The 18,978-nt window shown below is 39.3% G+C and overlaps 2 protein-coding genes across 7 annotated transcripts; one reads left to right on the plus strand and one right to left on the minus strand.

Moving 5' to 3' along the window:
- The first annotated feature begins 7,967 nt into the window (after positions 1–7,967).
- On the plus strand, positions 7,968–10,787 carry LOC146496235 (uncharacterized). 2 transcript variants are annotated; one of them, XM_085142955.1, is made up of 3 exons: positions 7,968–8,822; positions 8,989–9,044; positions 9,415–10,787. In XM_085142955.1, exons 1-3 carry the CDS (start codon positions 8,313–8,315, stop codon positions 9,515–9,517), a joined length of 669 nt encoding a protein of 222 aa, XP_084999081.1. In that variant the 5' UTR covers positions 7,968–8,312; the 3' UTR covers positions 9,518–10,787. The 2 variants fall into 2 exon arrangements, with proteins under 2 accessions (XP_084999081.1, XP_084999080.1); XM_085142954.1 differs by having other exon boundaries at positions 7,973–8,822; positions 8,977–9,044.
- Positions 10,495–18,769, minus strand: LOC146496236 (kelch domain-containing protein 1). Of its 5 annotated transcripts, XM_085142945.1 has the most exons (15): positions 18,637–18,768; positions 18,205–18,359; positions 17,748–17,818; positions 17,393–17,510; positions 16,872–16,984; positions 16,140–16,227; positions 15,958–16,041; positions 14,221–14,301; positions 14,072–14,130; positions 13,847–13,956; positions 13,669–13,741; positions 13,483–13,567; positions 11,373–11,425; positions 11,093–11,285; positions 10,641–10,777 (listed from the first exon to the last, which is right to left on the minus strand). In XM_085142945.1, the coding sequence occupies exons 2-15, from the start codon at positions 18,310–18,312 to the stop codon at positions 10,769–10,771; spliced, it is 1,245 nt and encodes a 414-aa protein (XP_084999071.1). In that variant the 5' UTR covers positions 18,313–18,359; positions 18,637–18,768; the 3' UTR covers positions 10,641–10,768. The 5 variants fall into 5 exon arrangements, with proteins under 5 accessions (XP_084999072.1, XP_084999071.1, XP_084999068.1 ...); XM_085142946.1 differs by lacking the exon at positions 11,093–11,285 and having other exon boundaries at positions 10,495–10,777; XM_085142942.1 differs by having other exon boundaries at positions 10,674–11,285.
- Positions 18,770–18,978: the final 209 nt, after the last annotated feature.

An 18,978-nucleotide genomic window follows, 5' to 3' on the forward strand; every position in this document is an offset into this window, starting at 1 on the left:
ATGTCAGAAAACATTGCAGAGAAATTACTTTCTCTTTTACTTTCTTTGCAGAGAAATGACCATAAGGTAAAATGATGAGGTTCTAGCTTGAATCACAGATCAGATTTGCCAAGTTTACCTTTCTTCTTCTCCTCCTCCTCCTTATTCTTCTTCTTTTTTCTTTTTCTATCTTACATCTCTGCTCCTGTGTTTTTTGTACTTTGAGAAAGGCTGAAATGGCAATACACATACACAATTCACTGTCCAGTTTGTGTTTTGGAAAGTTCAATGTCAGTATTACTAGCTGAAAATTCAGTAACTGTCTGGATTGCTTTGTTCAGATGTGATTAATGCCTGAAGTGGCCTAGGCACACAACGCAGCTGCAGGACCATGGTTCAGCTGATGCTAAACTCTGACAGGTGGAGGAAGTTTCAAAAGGTTTAGGCATAATAAAAAACGCTTTACTTGTTTAATCAAGGGAGGGGGGGGGGACTTCTTCATTAGTTGTAGACGTAGATGAAACTAAGAGAAAAAGAAGCTGAATAAGAAAATTTGCTTTTTGGGGGCTTTAAAAGCAAAGATTGTAATTTTTCATTTTCTTCTTCCTTTAATTTGTGAAACTTTTCTTAGATGTTCAAATTTAATTGAATTCCTCTCTCAATATCTGTGAGAGTAGTATTAGTTTTTAATACGCTTTATTGGAATAATACCTTTAAGGACTATAAAATTAAACAGCACAAGGCTGTTTATGCAGCGTAGTGTTGCAATAGATGAATCACAGTTTGAAGAAATTCGCTGCAGATGGGTGAAAGTTTCTTTGCAGGTGGCCCTTGCAGGGATATCTGAAGTGTGCATGATAATGGAGCTGAGTTACCTCCGCCGCCTCCACACCCCCACCGCTACTCTCTCTGTGGCTTTCTGCTCAACACACTCCCACACGCTACCTCCCGCTCCCTTTATACTCAAGTCTGAATCTTTTCTCCTCGCTCGTCCTCTCTGTCACATCGGCTCTGGACTGTCACAGAAACGGCTTGTGATCCAAACCCTTCTCCTGTTCTCTTCACTTACATAAATGCCACATACTGTTGGAACCCTGAACCATATTTTTAGACTGGCATAGACAGGGCCGATAATGATGCCAGCCATCAACAGTCCTATTATGTAACATGGACAGGGAGAGGCGGTTGCACATGCGTGTCACTTTTTTTTCCCCCAAAAGCACACTATATTTTTTCTATATCTGGCAGGTTTGTTTGAGGACAGGTACAAGCCTTCACATGCACAGTAAACACTGAGCTGTGTGTTTGTGTACTGCGTCCACACTACAGTGCTAAAAGCGATCTTTCAGCAACCCACCGCATGTTGTCTGGCAACTCTGCAGCAAAGCCCAACATGGATGTTACTTTAGTGTTCAGCCACCTGTGAATGTTTTTTTTATGCCAGATCAGTTAAAAACCAAGAGTTTGTTTCATAAAAACTTTCAAAAGGCAAGACGATCTGTCAAACATACATTTTAAAGGATTTAGGGATCCAGGAAGGTCTGTGAAGAAGGCCTGTGGGCTTTTCCTAAGGCATGAAAGATGTGACATACGTAGCTGTCTGGGTTTTATCAATTAAAGGGTACTTTCAGGACCATGGACAGCATCAAATTGGTGTTGCTTCCTCTACTGGGCATTCTGTACTTTTTCTGTACCTTCAAAAAGTTCTTGGAAGTGAAATACCTGGGGATGGAATCAGATCAACTTTCACATTCTCTCTGTTGTTTTGTCAGAGAGTAAAAGAGAAAAGGCAGGAAATCACTGACAGAAACGTTTCAGGGTCCTGTTCAGCAGGGTGGAAACAGTATCACAGCAATAGAGGCTCTTTCTGTATTGAAAATGTAGTTACATTTACCATTTAAAGAATTATTTAAAGCATTGATGAAGCAGGCAAATGCTGATGAAATACACAGGAGATAAGCAAAAATATGAAGCAAAACTGAAATGTTTAGGAATCTGTCATTATTCCGCTGTTATCTGTAGTTCACTGAAAGCTGGATGAATTAAGTACCAGTTCAATGAATAGAACTATTTGGGAAAATAAAACTTGAATAAAAGTCTACATGATCAAGGACCTTCAAGACTTTATTTCTCCACAGCTATGTGGAGAAATGTGTAGTAACACATTTGGAGTAACCAAAGGCTGATTTGATTTTGTCAACCTATAAATAATAACTTCAGCATTTATAATTACATGTATAAATATTACATTAATATTACAAGACAGTATAAAACATGCCCATGGCTTTGCTCAGGACCAAGTACCCGATCTGTATGAAATAGAATCATAGCAAGAAAAGGTAAATGGACTGGCACTTGTGTACTTGTGCTTTTCTCTCAACTGGAGCCTTCCAGTTGGAGTGCTTTTAGCTAACATTAGCTAACTTTCTGATTAGTAGGGGTGGGTGTGGCTCAGTGGTTCGGTTCCCCATCTGCTCATACACATGCATACCTCAAATTGCTCCAAACTGCTTTTCAGCAAGTTATGAATGTGTGAGAATGTTAGTTGGTTTATACCATTTTTATCATTCATAGCTTAGCATATTAGCATAGCATATCACTAAAATGTCTTGATGCATGTTCAAAAATCCAGGTACGTCCAGATCAACAGAATCAACCTTTTGGGATTCCCTAAAATCACTGTAGTCTTTATGCCCAGCTGGGAAGAAGCCCCAGGATATATCCAAAACCCACTGGAGAGATTATATTATCTGGTCTGGTCTGGGAACACCTCACCCAGCAGGAAGTGGAAAGTCTGGCTGATGAGAAATTTGTCTGGAATATCTTGATTAGTTTGCTGTCACTGCAACATGACCTTGGATAAGTGGAAGAGGATGGATGCTGTGTCTTTCCACGAAAGATGTCTGCAGTTAAGTTATTAGCAGTCCATAAAAGATTGCAAAGATTTTTTTTAAGAATTTACCTCCTAATTCCCACCATTATGGCCTTGATTTTTAGCCTTGACTGTTTACAGCATGCTAGAACATGACAACAGTGAGGCAGTGGTGAAGTGTGTGGAATGAGTTACAGATAGGCTCAAGGTGCCCACCTTGAGCCTATCTGTCTATCTATCTGTAATGAGCCTATCTATCTGTAATTCTTTCCATCTGTAATACGGTTACATTAGGGATCATCTCTGAGCTCAGGGATGAATTTCCATGGAAATTTCCACGCAGATGAAATTGCGAATCTGTAGTGAGAGTAATGAGCAGGTGGAAGAGAACCTGGAAAGGTGGAGGTATGCTCTGGAGAGAAGAAGAATGAAAGTCAGTAGGAGCAAGACAGAACACGTGTGAATAATAGAAAGAAAGGTGTAACAGTGAAGCTGCAAGGAGTAGATGTAGTGAAGTTAGATGAGTTTAAATACCTGGGGTCAACCATATAAAGCAACAGTCAGTGCACAAGAGAGGTGAGGAAAAGAGTGCAGGCAAAGTAGAGCAGGTGGAGACAAGTGTCAGGGGTGATTTGTGACAGAAGGATAGTAGCAAGAGTGAAAGGGAAGATTTATAAGATGCTGATAAGACCTGCTATGATGTATTCTTTGGAGATGGTGTCACTAACAAAATGACGAGGTCGAGTTGAAGATGCTAAGATCTTCACTGGGAGTGACCAGAATGGACAAGATTAGAAACGAGTAAATCAGAGTGAAGTCTGGCTGAGATGAATAAATAGTGGATACAAAGGAAGTTGACACAGAAAATGCTCATGGATGTAGTGAAGGAGGACATAGAGAGGGTTGGTGTGACAGAAGAGGACGATAGGGTAAGATGAAGGCGGACGACCCACTGTGGGGAGTCCTAAAAGGAACAGTGGAAAGTAGAAGAAGACTGTTTTCAGCATACTTTCAAATGCACAAAGACATGCAATGGGACCATTAAAAACAAGAGTGGGTGTTTAGGGTGACACATTCTTTCCACAAAATAGGCAATCTTTTGTAGAAAGTAGAAATTTGGAGAAGACCGAGGGAAAATAGCACTAAACAAAGGATACACTTTTAAAACCCATGCTCTAGGGGGAAAAGGTTAGCACTAGCCTGGGAGCAAAAGAGTGAGTAAAAGGAGGGGACCGTAATATAAACATGAACAAGAGGCACATTTAAAAGGTAATTAACAGCAATAAATACAAGATCCAATAAACAGAATGTAGGTCAAGCAGAAGTTAATCAAACAAAACTGAAATGAACAGAGGTTTCAGCGTGACACTTCAGGATGCTGACAAACAAACCAAGTTTAATGCAGGGATTGATTGCCGTGTGTTTCTCTCCAAATGAAGCTTCTTACCGAGCAGGTAATTAGGAAGTGAGCAGATGCTAGTATTGAGCGCTCCGAGCGCCTGAGAGAGAGGCAGTAATTGTTTTCTGTTGATTACATGGCCTTTTGACAGAAAAATGGGTCACTGCAGCAGTGACCACTGGCTTGCCTGAGAAGACCTTCCAGGACACAGTTATAACAGTTAATAGTGGGGAAGTGAGAGGATCTCCAAAGCTGATTTCACGTCCACATGTAAAACACGTGGCTGTATAAAGTGCCAACATGCTTTGCTTTTAACATGAAGTAGCATTTATGCAACTTATATACTTTTTCATATTTATTAAAGTCATGCTTTTTGCTATTATTTGCTCTCATATGACCAATAGTTTGGTATTTATAATAATCTGACAGGTTACTTGTGTCACTGTTACACTCACATACTTTCACTTTAAACTATAGAGTTCTTTTTTTGTCCTTTCCTTTCTTTTTTGTCTATTTCCTTGTGTCGGCTTCAGCATTTCAGTGGTAAAATTTTGCTTTTTTGTTTAAAATAGTGTGAAATGCATTGTTTTTCTTAAATAACTATACTATTACTAAAGGTATCATTTTATGAAATCCCATAGAAGGCGCTCTAAGCTTTTCTTTTTGTTCTTTTTTAAAATAAAAAATGCATTTAGCTCATGAAGAGTAACAACTTGTCCTGTGCATGGATCGGCATGGAAGACACCCTAATTTGCTTTTGTTGAATACTAGCTCCATCTGCTGGTTACAGTTTCACCACATCTAGATATCAGCAGGCAGTCCTCCCTTACAGCGACCTGTCAGACTCTTATGTTAAGGATAATTTGTTAACTTTAAAGGTTTGCAGGCTTGTCTGTGACGTACTTTTACCGCCATCACAAAAGCAAACACTTTAATTTATGCTTGGTAATGTAGCAGATTAAGAGCTCAAAGATAAATACAGACGCTCCTTGTTCTTTTACTGCACTTCAACTCCTCTTGGTTGCACTGACTGTTGCCCTGACAACCTTATGTCACCATGTGAAAGTTACAATATCCCTCTGTCTCAGCTCCGCTCATCTGCTCAGCTGATTACGTCTACAGTATGTGACCCTGAACGGCCCTTTTATCTGACTGTGAAAGATCCAACTTGGCTTCCTTTCCCTGTAGAAAATCTGTAATCTATCCATGACTTCAGAGGCATTATATGGCCTTGGATTCATTTCCTGCAGACTTACTCTAATCTAGGGAACTACTACATCCCTAACCTTAACCTTAAGGCATGGCGTCACCTTTAAATTTAAGGATTTATGTTATAGCAACTTGTTTATGTTCATGAAAGGAAGCCATGTGCCCAGAATGTAACAATGTAAACAAAATGAGGTCCCCACAACATGAGTAAGACCTGCTCACCACACACATACACACACATTTTCTTGTCTATCTTTGTGAGAACATTCAGCAGTGTGATATATTTTCTAGCCCCTTAACCAAGTCTTAGGCATCCAACTAAGAAGTGTGTTTGGTTCACTTGTTTAGGCTATACTTTAAACCTATTAAATTTACTTCTAAAACAGTAAAAGCATAACAATGCCTCTCAGTATTTTGCTTATGTTGGAAATGTTGGCATAAGATCACATGTACACATGTGGATTTTTCTGTTACTGAAGGAAGTCTGGATCTGATTATTGTGAGGCAAAATCTGAAGTTATATAAAAAAAAGAGGATTTTTTTTTTTTATATCGTGATGATGAATCAATTTATATGACGTGGTCTTGCCAAAGACGGGTGTGGTCTTTTGTGAGGCTGTAGGGAAATATTTATATAGTCATATTTTTCCTATTAAAGAAAAGGGTCTGATTCAATGTGGTCCCCATTAAGAGATCATTTAGGCTATGAAAAAATAAGAAGGAATAAATTGCTTTACAATGTTATGGTGTGTAGATCCTGTTGACCCTGTCCTATTAATGCTTGTCTACTGAGCAAAGAGGTCCAGGCAGTTTTACTGGAATGCCTATCAGCGGGCAGCTGGCTTGTTAAATACTCTCCAGAGATTTGGTTTTGGGGTTGTTGTTTTTTTACAAACATATGGCAGTTTCTTTCCTTTTTTACTCAAACACAACAACAATGCTTTTATTTGTTGTCCTCCAAATGGAGCAGCTGAGTCATAATAATTAACATTTTTCACATATGCTGTTCTGTTGTTGGGAGGGAACAAAGGACGTTTGTATCCACAGCACTGCAAAAACAACTCACATGTCTGCTGATTCAGAGTTTGCATAGGATATGATGAACAAAGCTAAACCAAATCCAAGGTCAGCGTTTCATAAATGCTTTTCCCAGTCTTTCAAACTTCATCCATACTGGAGGAATATTCTTGAATCTGGAAGAAGTAAGAAAAACCACAGTTATGTAGCGAGCTGGGCCGTGGCTTCTATTTTGTGGCAGATCCTCCCCCTCGTCTGGAAGCTGTTGAATTTTTCTCCAGATGTGGCGGCACGATCTCTTTAATGATACACCAGAGTGCAGTGCAGGCGGAGAGTTAACAGAAGTAGAGGTTGAAAATAACATAAACGAGACTGCTCGAGAAGCAGGGCTGGAAAGTAAGCTTGTTGTATAAGTTTTATGTTTGACTATTGTCGAAAAACAAGACTTATTTTCATTTTAGGAGATTTAATTTACATTTGGGAGAGAGAGGCAACATCTGCAGTATACATGCAATTTATTGCACAATTGGGAAGATGTCTCAGTTTTCCAGCTTAGCTCTGAATCTCCATTTTTTTCCCCTAAAAGGCAATCTCTAAGATTATCCAATCTTTGGACAGCATCACTGAAATGGAGAGAGTCAGTAGTAGGAGGTTTTCATACTAAATGTGATCAGGATGCCACACAGGCTCTTCTGTCATGATGAGATGTAGCTAACTGCAGCTGAGAGTGTTTGGAAGAAGAGCTATTTTTATATTTCAGTATCATTTTACTTTTAAAAGTTTGCAGGTTAAGTAAGATTTGCCAACATGCTGCGTGTGTTCTCTAATAATCAATAATTTCCTCAATGAGACATTTGAGACCTGAAGGCCGACTTGCTTTTTTCTACTCTCACATTGCCAATTTCCTAAACGACAGGTGTCTTTGACTTGGTCAGCCTCCAGAGAGAACAGGTTGCACAGCTGTCTGGCACACACTTGCATGTGCACACACACAAGTAAGAAAAAAGAGAGAGAAAATGAGGCACTTAGTGAAAGATGGCAAACAAGTTTTTTTTCTTTGCTTTGGTGCACTCTGGGTTTTTGTTGGACGGCTTTGGCACTGAGGTGCTCCTGTCATGTCTTTTGTATGCGCAAGTGGACCAAACAAAAGCTTATTGAGGAATCTCTGGGAAGCCTGAGCTGTTGGAAAGGAATGCCCTCTCTCATGGTCCAGCACTTTAATCTTAATCATTCACTGGAGGAGGGGGGCTCCTGCATCAGGGTGACAGGAATTCACTCACTGTTGGCCCCAATAAAATCTATTAGGTGAAGAAGGGAAATAGGCCGGTCATGTTTCTGATACAAACAAATTGGACTAATTGTTCCTGTTAGCCTTTCAAAATGACTCCCTATCATTAAAGGGAACGTATATTACGTATACATATATTTCCCTTTTTTGGGGATTGGTTGCTTAAATCCATGAGAATACAGATGGGGTTTTTTTAGCAGTAGACACAATGGAGGATGTGTGTTCCCCCCTATAAGAAGGCGGAGTTTCCTCCCTGGGGTCCTGAGCCAAACTTGGTTATGTAAGGGATACACAGTTTCTCATCTTGATTTGGAGTTACTCGAAAGTTTACTGCCGTTTATTTTAACAACCTGTCTGTAGAAACATTTCAAAGAAAAACTTAGTTTTTTGCCAAAGAACTGCCTTCCTATCGTAAAACTAATTGAAGACTGACCTTAACCACTGCCAAGGACCACGCTTTTGTTGGTTAATATTCAACTGCAAAAGCGCTTGGCGTGCCTCAGGAGCAATTTGGAAATGAGACTACACTAGCAGCCCAGACACACGGACATGGGCTCGGGTACAAGCCGAGGAAAAAGAGTCGCACCTGCTTGTGTCAGCGAGGTAAACGTGACCAAAACGGGGACCGACGTCGCTTCACCTCAAAAGGACAGCCGTCTGTTCAAGCCTCTTAAAATTCACTCAGTTTTGCGCAATGTGCGTAACCGTGCGCAACCTGACTGCCACAGCGAAGGGCAGGATTCGGACTTTTCTGGGAATGAGGAGGATATTGATGGAGAACTGGACACAGTTATGGCAGATTACACAGAAAGAGAGAGCACTTCGGTAAAGAAGCCCCCTCCGAAGAAGACGTTCATCAGATCCAAAACATACGGACTGTGTCATTTCAGCCAGGAGGACGCTGAAGACGACTTCAGCTCTGCTCCGAGGCTCCGAGCGTCAGGGAGAGACCAAGAGCCACGTGTCGCACACAGTGTGTCAAGAGATGTAAACAAGAAGGGCAACTCTGCCTTCGCACACGTTAAAAAGCACACATCTGGGTGTCCCACCGAGCACAATGTAAGGACTTTTAAGTTTCTACTTTTAAGTACTTTTGCCAGACTGTAATCCAGTTTATTAGAGCAAGAGAACAAAAGTTTAAAGTACCAATAACCGCGAGTTATTATTGAATGAAACACATAATATCCATCCTTCCCTCTCTGATTTATGTCAGTCCTCCTCACAGGGCTGTTTGACAACAGAGGCTTTGTCAGAAGACGTTCCCACATCAGAACAACAACCGTAAGTGGGCAACTTAAATAAATTATTAATTCCTGAGCTCAGTGGAGGAAAAATGCGCAGAGCCAGATCAAATTCACCTTAAAGGGATCGAAATACCAAATCCATTATTCTCAGAGCATATCAGATACGCCAGATGTTTGCAAGCCGGGGAGAAACAGACAAGTGTCTATTGTTGAAGAATGCCAAAAAGAAAAACATTCATATTTCCAACTTTATTCCAACTTTCTCACAGCGCCATTTTTGTTTTGTTAGTTTTGTTTTGTTTGGGCCTCTACACGCTGAGCGTTGGGTTAAACTGTTTAAATATGTGTCACATACATTTTCTGTTTGTAATCTTCACCTTCCTGATGTGGGTCTCTACATTTCCCAGGACGTTTGGTAGCTGCCATGGCTCTTCTCTCACCACGCCAGTCATCCTGTACGATGGATCAGAAGAGGAGCTGATGGATACCATTGAAAGAGAGTTTAGTTGACCCTCCGAGCTAAGAAAGCTCTTTTAGCAAGCTCTCATGACAGGAAACCGTTTGTATTCAAAGAAAGGGAACCAGGGTTTATTCTGACAAATTTCCTGCTCGCAGGAAAGGCTGCACAATCTGTATTTATGCAGGGTTGCCAGGAAAAAAATAATGAACACAGTTTGTGTTGAACTTAAAACAGCATCACTCCCAGTCTGTGCATTTAGCCAAGTCTTATTTAACAAGATGAAGCAGTAATTGCAGAGTTAAAACACCAGCTTGAATATTTGCCAGGAAGCTCTCCTCACACTCACAAGGGTTGGGTTTCTGAAGCAGGTAGGGTGTTACTGTCCAGCTCGACTCCTACTGAGCACTCATTTGCTACCTATTACTAACATGGTTTAACATGTCTGTTTAATGAGACAACACAGACCCTTTCTGCCAGTTCTGTAAATGTCAGCAGGAGAGGTACATGCTTGTGATCTTTTAGCAGTAAAGATGGACTTGTTTCCACCAGCAGTTTTGTGGGAGCATAAAGTGTTCAGGGCTTTAGTTTCTCATGTAGCAAACCCTGCCAAGGTATGAGCAGAGAATGTTTACCTAACATTTCCTTCCTGACCACAGCTCCTGCACTTTCTCCACCCTGCGAGAATGTGGCTACAGAGAGACTTTTAGTTGGGCAAAGTCTCTGTTTCTGCTGACACAATTCAGCCATTGAAACACTTCAAAATAAAAGCCTGCTGCCACTTAGTGGCAGAATGCAGAAGTTGTGTGCATGAATACAAACGTGAAATTTTATCAAACTTTTTAGAGGAAATTTCCAATATGAAAATTTGGAAGCAGAGTTTTAAATTTTTTGTGTGTGTTTGAAATAAAAAAGAAGAAAATGTCGAGTTGTTGGTCATGTGACTACTCTGGGAGAAAACGTGTCTGTAGCTGCTCTGTTTTGCTGACTGAGAGTTATCTGTGTATTGTAATAATCTGCATCAGGCAAATCAAAGTGTCAATCTGTCATTTATTCAGCGCAGTCATCGCAGGGACTGTAGGCAGACTGTACAAAATAAAATATTAATTTGTAAAACAATAAAGGAGAAATATAGCACTTTAAACATAGCATGGCATTCAAGGTCTTTTTAGCTAGTCATTTGCTTCTTCGAAGGCCTGTAGAAAGAGATCCTTCTCTGTAAGAGCTTCAGTAGCTTGCGAGGCAGGAGAGAAAGTTGATTTCGGAGCACCTCGTTGTTTCTCACATTCTTTGCAATGTAATCCTCACAAATCCTGTCAGGACGGGAAAAAAAAGCCTGTCAATTCTCATTTCTATTTTGGGAGACGAATGCATATTTAAAGTAACGTGCCCTACAAAGCAGCAGATACTTAGGACAGCAGATATTTTTACTTGTCTCTAACAGAGCTGCTGCAGGACAAACTTGTTTGTAGCAATAAAGTGAGAATAACGGTAGGTCAGGCAAGGCTGATGGCGCCTGTGAAAACCCCGCCTCCATCCCACTTTACATCCTATTCATTTTGCATCGGACTTAATAAGTGCTGCAATGCTCTGTGCCGTACAAGGGATCTCACTTTTACTTTTCTTGCCTTAGCTTTTTCATGCAAGTTCCCAAAATTGGGCCATGCTCCCCCTTCTTCTTCAGTTGCTGCATGTCCCCCTTCACTACATCCATCAAACATATGGGTCAAACTCAAATTACTGCAGATGGAAACAAACATCCTTTGACCTCGGTGGTCCTTCCTGAAGTCATTTATTTCACTTTTCTTCAAGTCAGAATATCTGCAGTGCAAAATTGTTAGTATTTACTTTTTTTGTAAATAAAATGACATCTTGCTGGTAAAGGTATCACATAGAATTTGTTTTTACCTAAACAGGGGATACGGTTGCGTCTGAAAGACAAGTGCATCATTGCAGTGACCCTGAAAAGAAATGCACAAGGTTTACATAGGTTCACATCCATAGACATATTCGCAAAACTATGTTCATTAGATCAGTTCCTTTAGCAAACATTCTCCGTAGGTTTTTTAATGCTTCATTGTCAGGTGTAGACTGCTCTGTAGAGAGAAAGAGATCTGATGCTTTACAAAGCAAGATTAAGGGCTTAGACAGTTAACTTCATGGTTAACGCTGAGTTTTCAGTGTTAGAAAGGTAGTTCACTTCATGTTAGGGTACACTGCCATGGTAACTTGTACTTCAGACCTAAGGGGAGTACTACAAATCAGGATTAATGGGTTAATTTGCTAAGGCTCGAAATGGGCTGACTTTTTTAGTAACCATCACAAAGTTCCAATTTTTTCCCTATTCTATTAATTCAGTTTGCTTCAGTTTTATTTATATAAAGTACTAAAGTGTACTAGAAACAATCCCACAATACTCTATGAGCAAGTACATGGCGACAGTCGAAAAGAAAAACTCCCTTTTAAGAAGAAGAAATCTCAGACAGAACCCAGGCGTAGGGAGGGGTGACCCTTCCACCATGACCAGTAGGGGGAGAGGGGAAATTTAGAAGGGAGCCAATATAGGGCAGCTCATAAGGGAGAAATATGGTCTCTCTTTCAAGTCCCTGTCAGTACACTCTCTGCACCACTTTGGATCAATTGGCTTTTCAGGGAGCTTTTGGGGCGACCTGATAATAATGAATTAAAATACACGAGCCTCAAAGTAATAAAGCATTAAATGAAACGTAAATTCTGGTGATTCTGAAATTTTACAAATATTTTATACTCGATTTTAATCAGTTGCTAACACTCGTTTACACATCTGGAATTGCAGCTACTAGAACACAGATCAGAAACTGTTCAGGCTTTTTATAACCAGGAACACTTATTCAGTCAATAAAACCTGCTTCACTTTGATCTGCAGACAAACTAACGTGATTTTCATTTGTCCTTTATTTGGCAATGGGACATTAACCCTTAATGTTTAAATATGTCCAGTTTAAAGATTCCAAGCTCTAACGTGCAACTATCACCAAGAAAGCACTTCGAAATGTTTAATTCAGCATTAATTTCTTGTCTTACTTGCAGTGTTGTGTTGTATTGTGCTGTTATGTATTTTTTAAGTTCTTTATAGTTTTTTATCACCATTATATCGTCATCATTTGTCTCTGATTGGAGTAGGTACACTCACAGGGATCATTTTGTGTAGAAGAAAGGTCATGTGATGCGTGAGACACCCCATTTTATGTGAAAGCACACGGTGCCTGAGGCAGAAACCGCTTCTCAACAGAGAAGGTGGATAACCTCACATACCCATTACCTCTGATATAGCTGTGTTGAACTTGCTTCCTCATATAGCACTCTGACCTGCTCTGCAGGTTATGTTTCAGTTAAGAGATAAACAGTACAAAAATACCACCTGATCACAAATCAATTCTCTGGAAAACAGTGTCACCATTCCTGGAAGAGCCCATGTAAAGGCATATCTATAGTTTAAAAAGACTGTTTAAACTATTAAAGCATTAATAAAAAACATAGATCGTCAAAAACAAGCTCTAATTTGCATTGGCTGCAGCCATTCAAACCCAGTTACACAGTGCTGCTTCGGCTACATTTGTGTCACCTTTAGCCGATATTATATGTTCAGATTTTTCATATTTTCCTAATATGAAGAAAAAGTTTACCCTTTCTTTCTGAAATATGCAACTGTGCTACCAGCAGACTTGTCCATGTCTACGATTGTTGTCTTTCATGTCATAGCTTGGAAGCGCTGGGTTGACTTAGTTAATTACCACCTTTGTTTGTGTCAGTGGAAGTGAAGCCAGATAAGCAAACGATAACTGTGCACGTTGAACTTGCTTTGAAGTACAAGCCCCTGCAGTATAGAGTAAACCCTGTTTAAATTTTACATAACATACATGTAAACAAAAACATAGTTTTCATGTTGCACCTGTGTCATGATTTCCAAAGACGTGGAAAATTAAACTAACTTCACCTTTGTTTTTAGCTTCTACATGCGTCTCCCTCTGATACTTACAGTGTCGACAAGCAAGATGTAGTCACAACTTCCACCAAACACAATCACATCAGCATCTTTGCCTGGATTAGCTGTGTGCCACAACCTTAAACAGGAGAAGGTACCACTTAAAATCTGATCACAGTTTACAACAACGCTTTATAACGTTTGTTCAGAGTAATAAATATTACATTCATAAGTTGTTACCTTGGCTTATTCTTAAAGGGATGCTCTAACTCTTTCCACTTCTTTGTTTCGACATCAAGCAACCACCCATCACCTAATCGAGCAAGGTTTGTTTTACTAAGAAGAAAACAACTAGAGGACATAAAAGGACCAAAGCAGCAAAGGAAATAAACTTGAACAAGAGGATGCATTTTCTTACTCATTGGTTTGCAGTCAACACTGAGACCTCCAAACAGGAACAAGGTGTTGTCTGATACTGCTGTGAGTGTGTGCCATGATCTCCCCACCGGAGTTGGGGACAACGGGATTCTGGAAAACCGATTTGGCATGATACACACAGTTAACTTAAAAACTCATTGTGAGCTCAGGTTCTGCATACACCACGTGACAAGATACAGTATAGCAATGACACATGGCTACATACATTTCTGACCATGTCCATGATTCAAGGTTTAAGCAATGGATGTCATTTGTCCTGGTTTCCTGCATTTAAAAAACAGCACAAGTAACTTTCTCTGATCAACACAACATGCATCCATAAACACTACATTGAAAACCAACTGGGACTCTTACCATAACTCTACCTCCACAAATGTATCCTCTGCAACCGAGCGCAGCACTGCCATGGGCTGCCCTTGGAGCAGGAGCTCGGCCCTGCAAGCAAAAACAGTGTATAGTACTGTGCAAAAGTCTCAAGCTACCCCAACATTTCTTTATTTTTTTGCTTCCAGGGACCCAGATGTTATTGGAATTGTTTTTAAAGTTCTTGATGAGGAGTTCTCCAGACTTTCTGAAAGTCAAAGTTACATTTTCTGTACAACATTGAGTGTCTAAGAGCATTTCAACCAATGGTGTTTTCAAAATAGATAGCATTATGAACACAGAAATGTACCACCAGATTTTGTTTCATTTACTTATTTTTTAGCCATTCAGAGATAGACTTTCTAATGTGATCATTGTCCCTGCTGCATAACCCAAGTATGCTTGAGCTTCGGTGCACAAAACTGATGATCTGACATTTTCTACTCAATCTGCTCTCCATTAATTTCGGTAAGTCATCCCAGTCCCCAGACCATCACACTACCACCACCATTTTTGACTGTTGGTATGTTCTTTATTAAAATGCTGTGTTAGTTTTATGCCAGATGTGAAGGAATTCAAACCTTCCAAAAAGTTAAACTTTTGTCTCATCAGTCCACAGAATATTTTACCAAACATCTTTGAGCTCATCAAGTTTCTCCTTGGAGGTCTCCCATGAATGCTGTTTTTGCCCAGTTTCTTTCTTATTGTTGAATCATGAACTCCTAACTGAGGCTAGTGAGGCTGGCCTCTCTCTAGATCTCTAGATGTTTTTGTGGCTTCTGTTCTAACCTCCTGGATGAGTCATCAATGAGCTCCTAGAGTAACTTTGGTCAGCCGCCCACTTCTGGGAAGGTTCACCACTGTTCCAAGTTTACTCCGTTTGTGTATAATGGCTCTCATCGTGGGTCACTGGATTCCCAAAGCCTTATAAATGGCTTTTCAACCCTTTCTAGACTGACATATGTCAATAATTTGATTTTTCAGTTGTTTCTGTAGCTTTTTGAGATCTTTTAGCCTACTTCACTTTGTTAGACAGACTCTATTTCAGTGATTTCTTGAGCCAACAGGTCTAAAGGTAATCAGTCTTGGGGTTGGATAGTGAAATTGAACTCAGATTGTGGTTTATCACAGTTAATTCCTTTTTAAAAAGGGGAAAATTCTGTTTTTCAGGTAGGTTTGGATAGCTTTTTTCCCTTAATAAATGAAATCATAATTTAAAAACTGCCGTTTGCGTTTACATTGGTTATCTTTGTCTGAAACTACAATTTGTTTGATGATCTGTAATGATGATCATGTAATATGAAAGTAAATCAAATATGCAAAAAAATCAGCAGAAGGGCAAACCCTTTTTCACACTGTACATGGTAGCATTTCTTACAGATTGCACTGGATAAGAACAACACGCATAGGTGATGATGAAATATTGCATCAGCTGTTTCTGTTCAGCTGTGTAAGCATGCCCTGCAGGAGCTGCAGTCAAAGATGTTCCACATTTCTTATACACTGTCTCATCAAAGTGTTGTATAAAGATTGCATGTGCTCGATTTTGGAACATTTTGAGAGCAACAGTCAAACAAGCCTAGCCTTAGGTCTTAATAATAATCTTTTATTTATATTTCCACTTGTGAAGTTAATAATTAAAGTTTTATAGCATCAGGGGAAAAATCCCACACATGAAATTCCTGACTTCAGTCAATACCAGCATGAATTAATCTCAAACTGACTCACATGGGTCCGCGGTTCACTCCAGCTGGACTGCATGGGGTCAAATATGTGAACTTCATTGTTCCATCCCCAAAAGACATCTCCCACCTGGCAATAACAAAAGAGCTAAGCAGGTGTAACAAAAACCTTTAAAAAAATCTCACAGAGACAGCTAAAAGACTTGTAGTGAGTAACAAAAAAACTACCCATGAAGTTTCATCCACAATAAAGCTTCCACTCCTCCGGTCGAGATCACTCAGTAGTTTGTGACCATAACCACCAAAGTAGGCGAGCCTGGAAAAATATCACACAAAAAGATCATTCTTAATTAACATAAAATTATACATCCAATCAAGAACAGATGTAACGCTGAATAGTGTTCAAAACTCAACACAGGTTGTGTTTTTGTTCGGATGATGACTGTAAGATAAAGAATGCTAAAAAGATGTTGAAAGCCTGACAAAACCTGGATTTAACGTCAAATCCAAAAACAGTCAAACCAAGATTACAAGATTAACTTATAAACTTATAATTATCAGGGGATAAAAAGAGAGTAACCACAAAACATTGGATATAAAGTTAAAGACAAAAAATGTTGATTGTGTGGACATCCAAATCTGCTCGGAAATTGGTGCAGGAAACAAAGACACATGGATAGCCTCTTCACTTCATGTATCAAACACCCAGCATTCAATTAAAAAAATTAAAAAGACATGGAAACCTAATTTATCTATTTATCTGTCCATTTTCTTTCACTTTTCCAAACCAGCGTCATGCGGGGAAAATTCAGTATCTAGTCCTCAAAATTTCTTTAGTACCAGTTTTTGACAAGTAATCTTAAAAATAGATTTTAGTTTACAACTACTGATTGCCTGTAGTGATTTATGTGGTAACAAAATGCTGAAAATTAAACTTGATTAAAATTTCACTGTGCTCACCGTCCGTTATAAACCCAGCAGGACAATTTGTCTCGGGGAGAGGGGGCTGAGCCAAACTCATGCATTATCCTCTTCCATGTATATTTCCCATCTTCCAGGTTGACGCCGTACATCTGTAGGATGAGAAACACTGATCAAATCTTCATTCCTTTATCTCTGTGCTGCATTTATTTATCAACATTTAACATTTTCTTTCAGCGTCTTTCCGGTCTTTCCACCTTAAGTTCAGGCCCATAGATACTTCTGTTTCGCACAACATTAAAAGGTTTATGTGGAGTTTTTGACCACAAGAGGCACTACAGAGTAATCTTTAAATGATCAAGACTTCCAGCTACTGATCATGGACACAACAAACATAAAATGTACATTATTTTTAAAACACTATCTCTGCAAATGTTACATAAGGAAAGAAAGCATCGGGAGTGCTTGCTAAACCTTAAGCATTCACACAATGTAAACATAACTATGTTTACAAAAAAACACATGTCATTAACAGTCACTTCCTCAGATATCAGTCAAACCTGATTGGTCTGTCCATTGTCATCACAACCTCCAAATATGTACATGTGTCCATTCATGTAGCAGCTGCAGGTCCCAGACATGGGGGGAGGGACGTCCCCATCCATGTGAAACACCTTCCTTCAGAAAAATGGAAAAAGAAAAGAAAAATGCAGAAAAACTGCTTATATTGACTCACAACTCAGAAGTCAAACAGCCCCAGGAGAGTGCTTGTAAGTCCAAACATAGCTGAAATGTCATATGGCTCCAACACAATTTCCTCGAGTTGAAAAACAGAGTAAAAGTCAGGGCTTAACGGGCATTGGTATTTTTTGTTTTGCAAACAGAAGCAAGCAGGAATTTGTTCAGTCTTCTTACCAAATACCTGTGTCTAGTTCATACACCCAGATTTCATCATTAGGTAAGAAGACTTCTTCCTCAGCAACAGACTGGAAAGAACAAAATAATTAAATAAATTAAGCACTTTAGCATAACGTCTCATTTCATTTTTATATTTTCGTCTGTCTCCAGAGAAGTGTCAGGTGTTTGAGTCAGAAATGAAAAACAAAACGAGGTGCAGGTGCAGGCGGTGGAGTTAGGTCATGCGGTTTGGGAAATGAAAGCAAAAAAAAAAAAGCAAGAACCTGTTACATATAATAATGCACAGCAGTCCTCATTTATTTATGAATGTATTTTTATTTTTAATTTTATTAGGTATAAATTGGCATATACAGTTAATGCCACCATTTAAATATCATATGTTTAATACAGTACTGGAGAAATTTCCCTTCTCTTCCTTGTCATTTGTGTCTTTTATGTTTCAGTGTTTTCTCACCATATAGCCTCCCCACACATACAGGAGATTGTCATGCAACACAGCAGTATGTCCGCTTCGTTCCCGGGCGACCAGCTCCGAGCAGTGCCTCTCAAAGGCGGAATCCATAACTGACTGCTATTTAAACACAGAGACGTAAAGGCATGCACTTGAACCTAAAAATCACACAAAAAAGGAAAAAATTCGTCTAAATATCTCACCTATGCTCAACTATATGTATTTACGAGAACAAAGGCAGCAGCTAACTGTGAGCAGAAATTCGAACCATCCTACTGTCTTCGGTTTATGCTAAATATTATTTGGGTATGCGAAAAGAAAAAAAAGGTAGTCTACTAATTCAACCGACAAAAGCTCGGAACAGGTTAATACATAACCACAGTACAAAAACACTGAAAACTAACGTTTAAATAGCCATACTTAGTGCATACTCACGGGACGCAGCACGCTGTTAGCTGTCGGATATTATTTCTTCATGTTTTTAAACCTACATATTTTGGACAAGAATGCTTCGGTGCCAAATACTGTAAACACAGCTACAAAATAAAATACTACTTCCGGTGAACCTCTTCCAGCATAAAATTTCTATTTGGTTTTTTTTATCTCACAATTTCAACGTTATAACACAATAATTAAGACTATCTCAAATGTTTGATGTACCACATTACCTAACTCGGAATTTTGAAGTTATTGACTCAAAATTTTGAGATATTAAGCCAAGAATTTTACTCTCGGACAGCATTTTGTCTTGTTATTTATTTATTTATTTATTTATTT

Source organism: Neolamprologus multifasciatus, chromosome 19, assembly GCF_963576455.1.
Source record: "Neolamprologus multifasciatus chromosome 19, fNeoMul1.2, whole genome shotgun sequence".
In the NCBI taxonomy this organism is placed as follows: Eukaryota; Metazoa; Chordata; class Actinopteri; order Cichliformes; family Cichlidae; genus Neolamprologus; species Neolamprologus multifasciatus.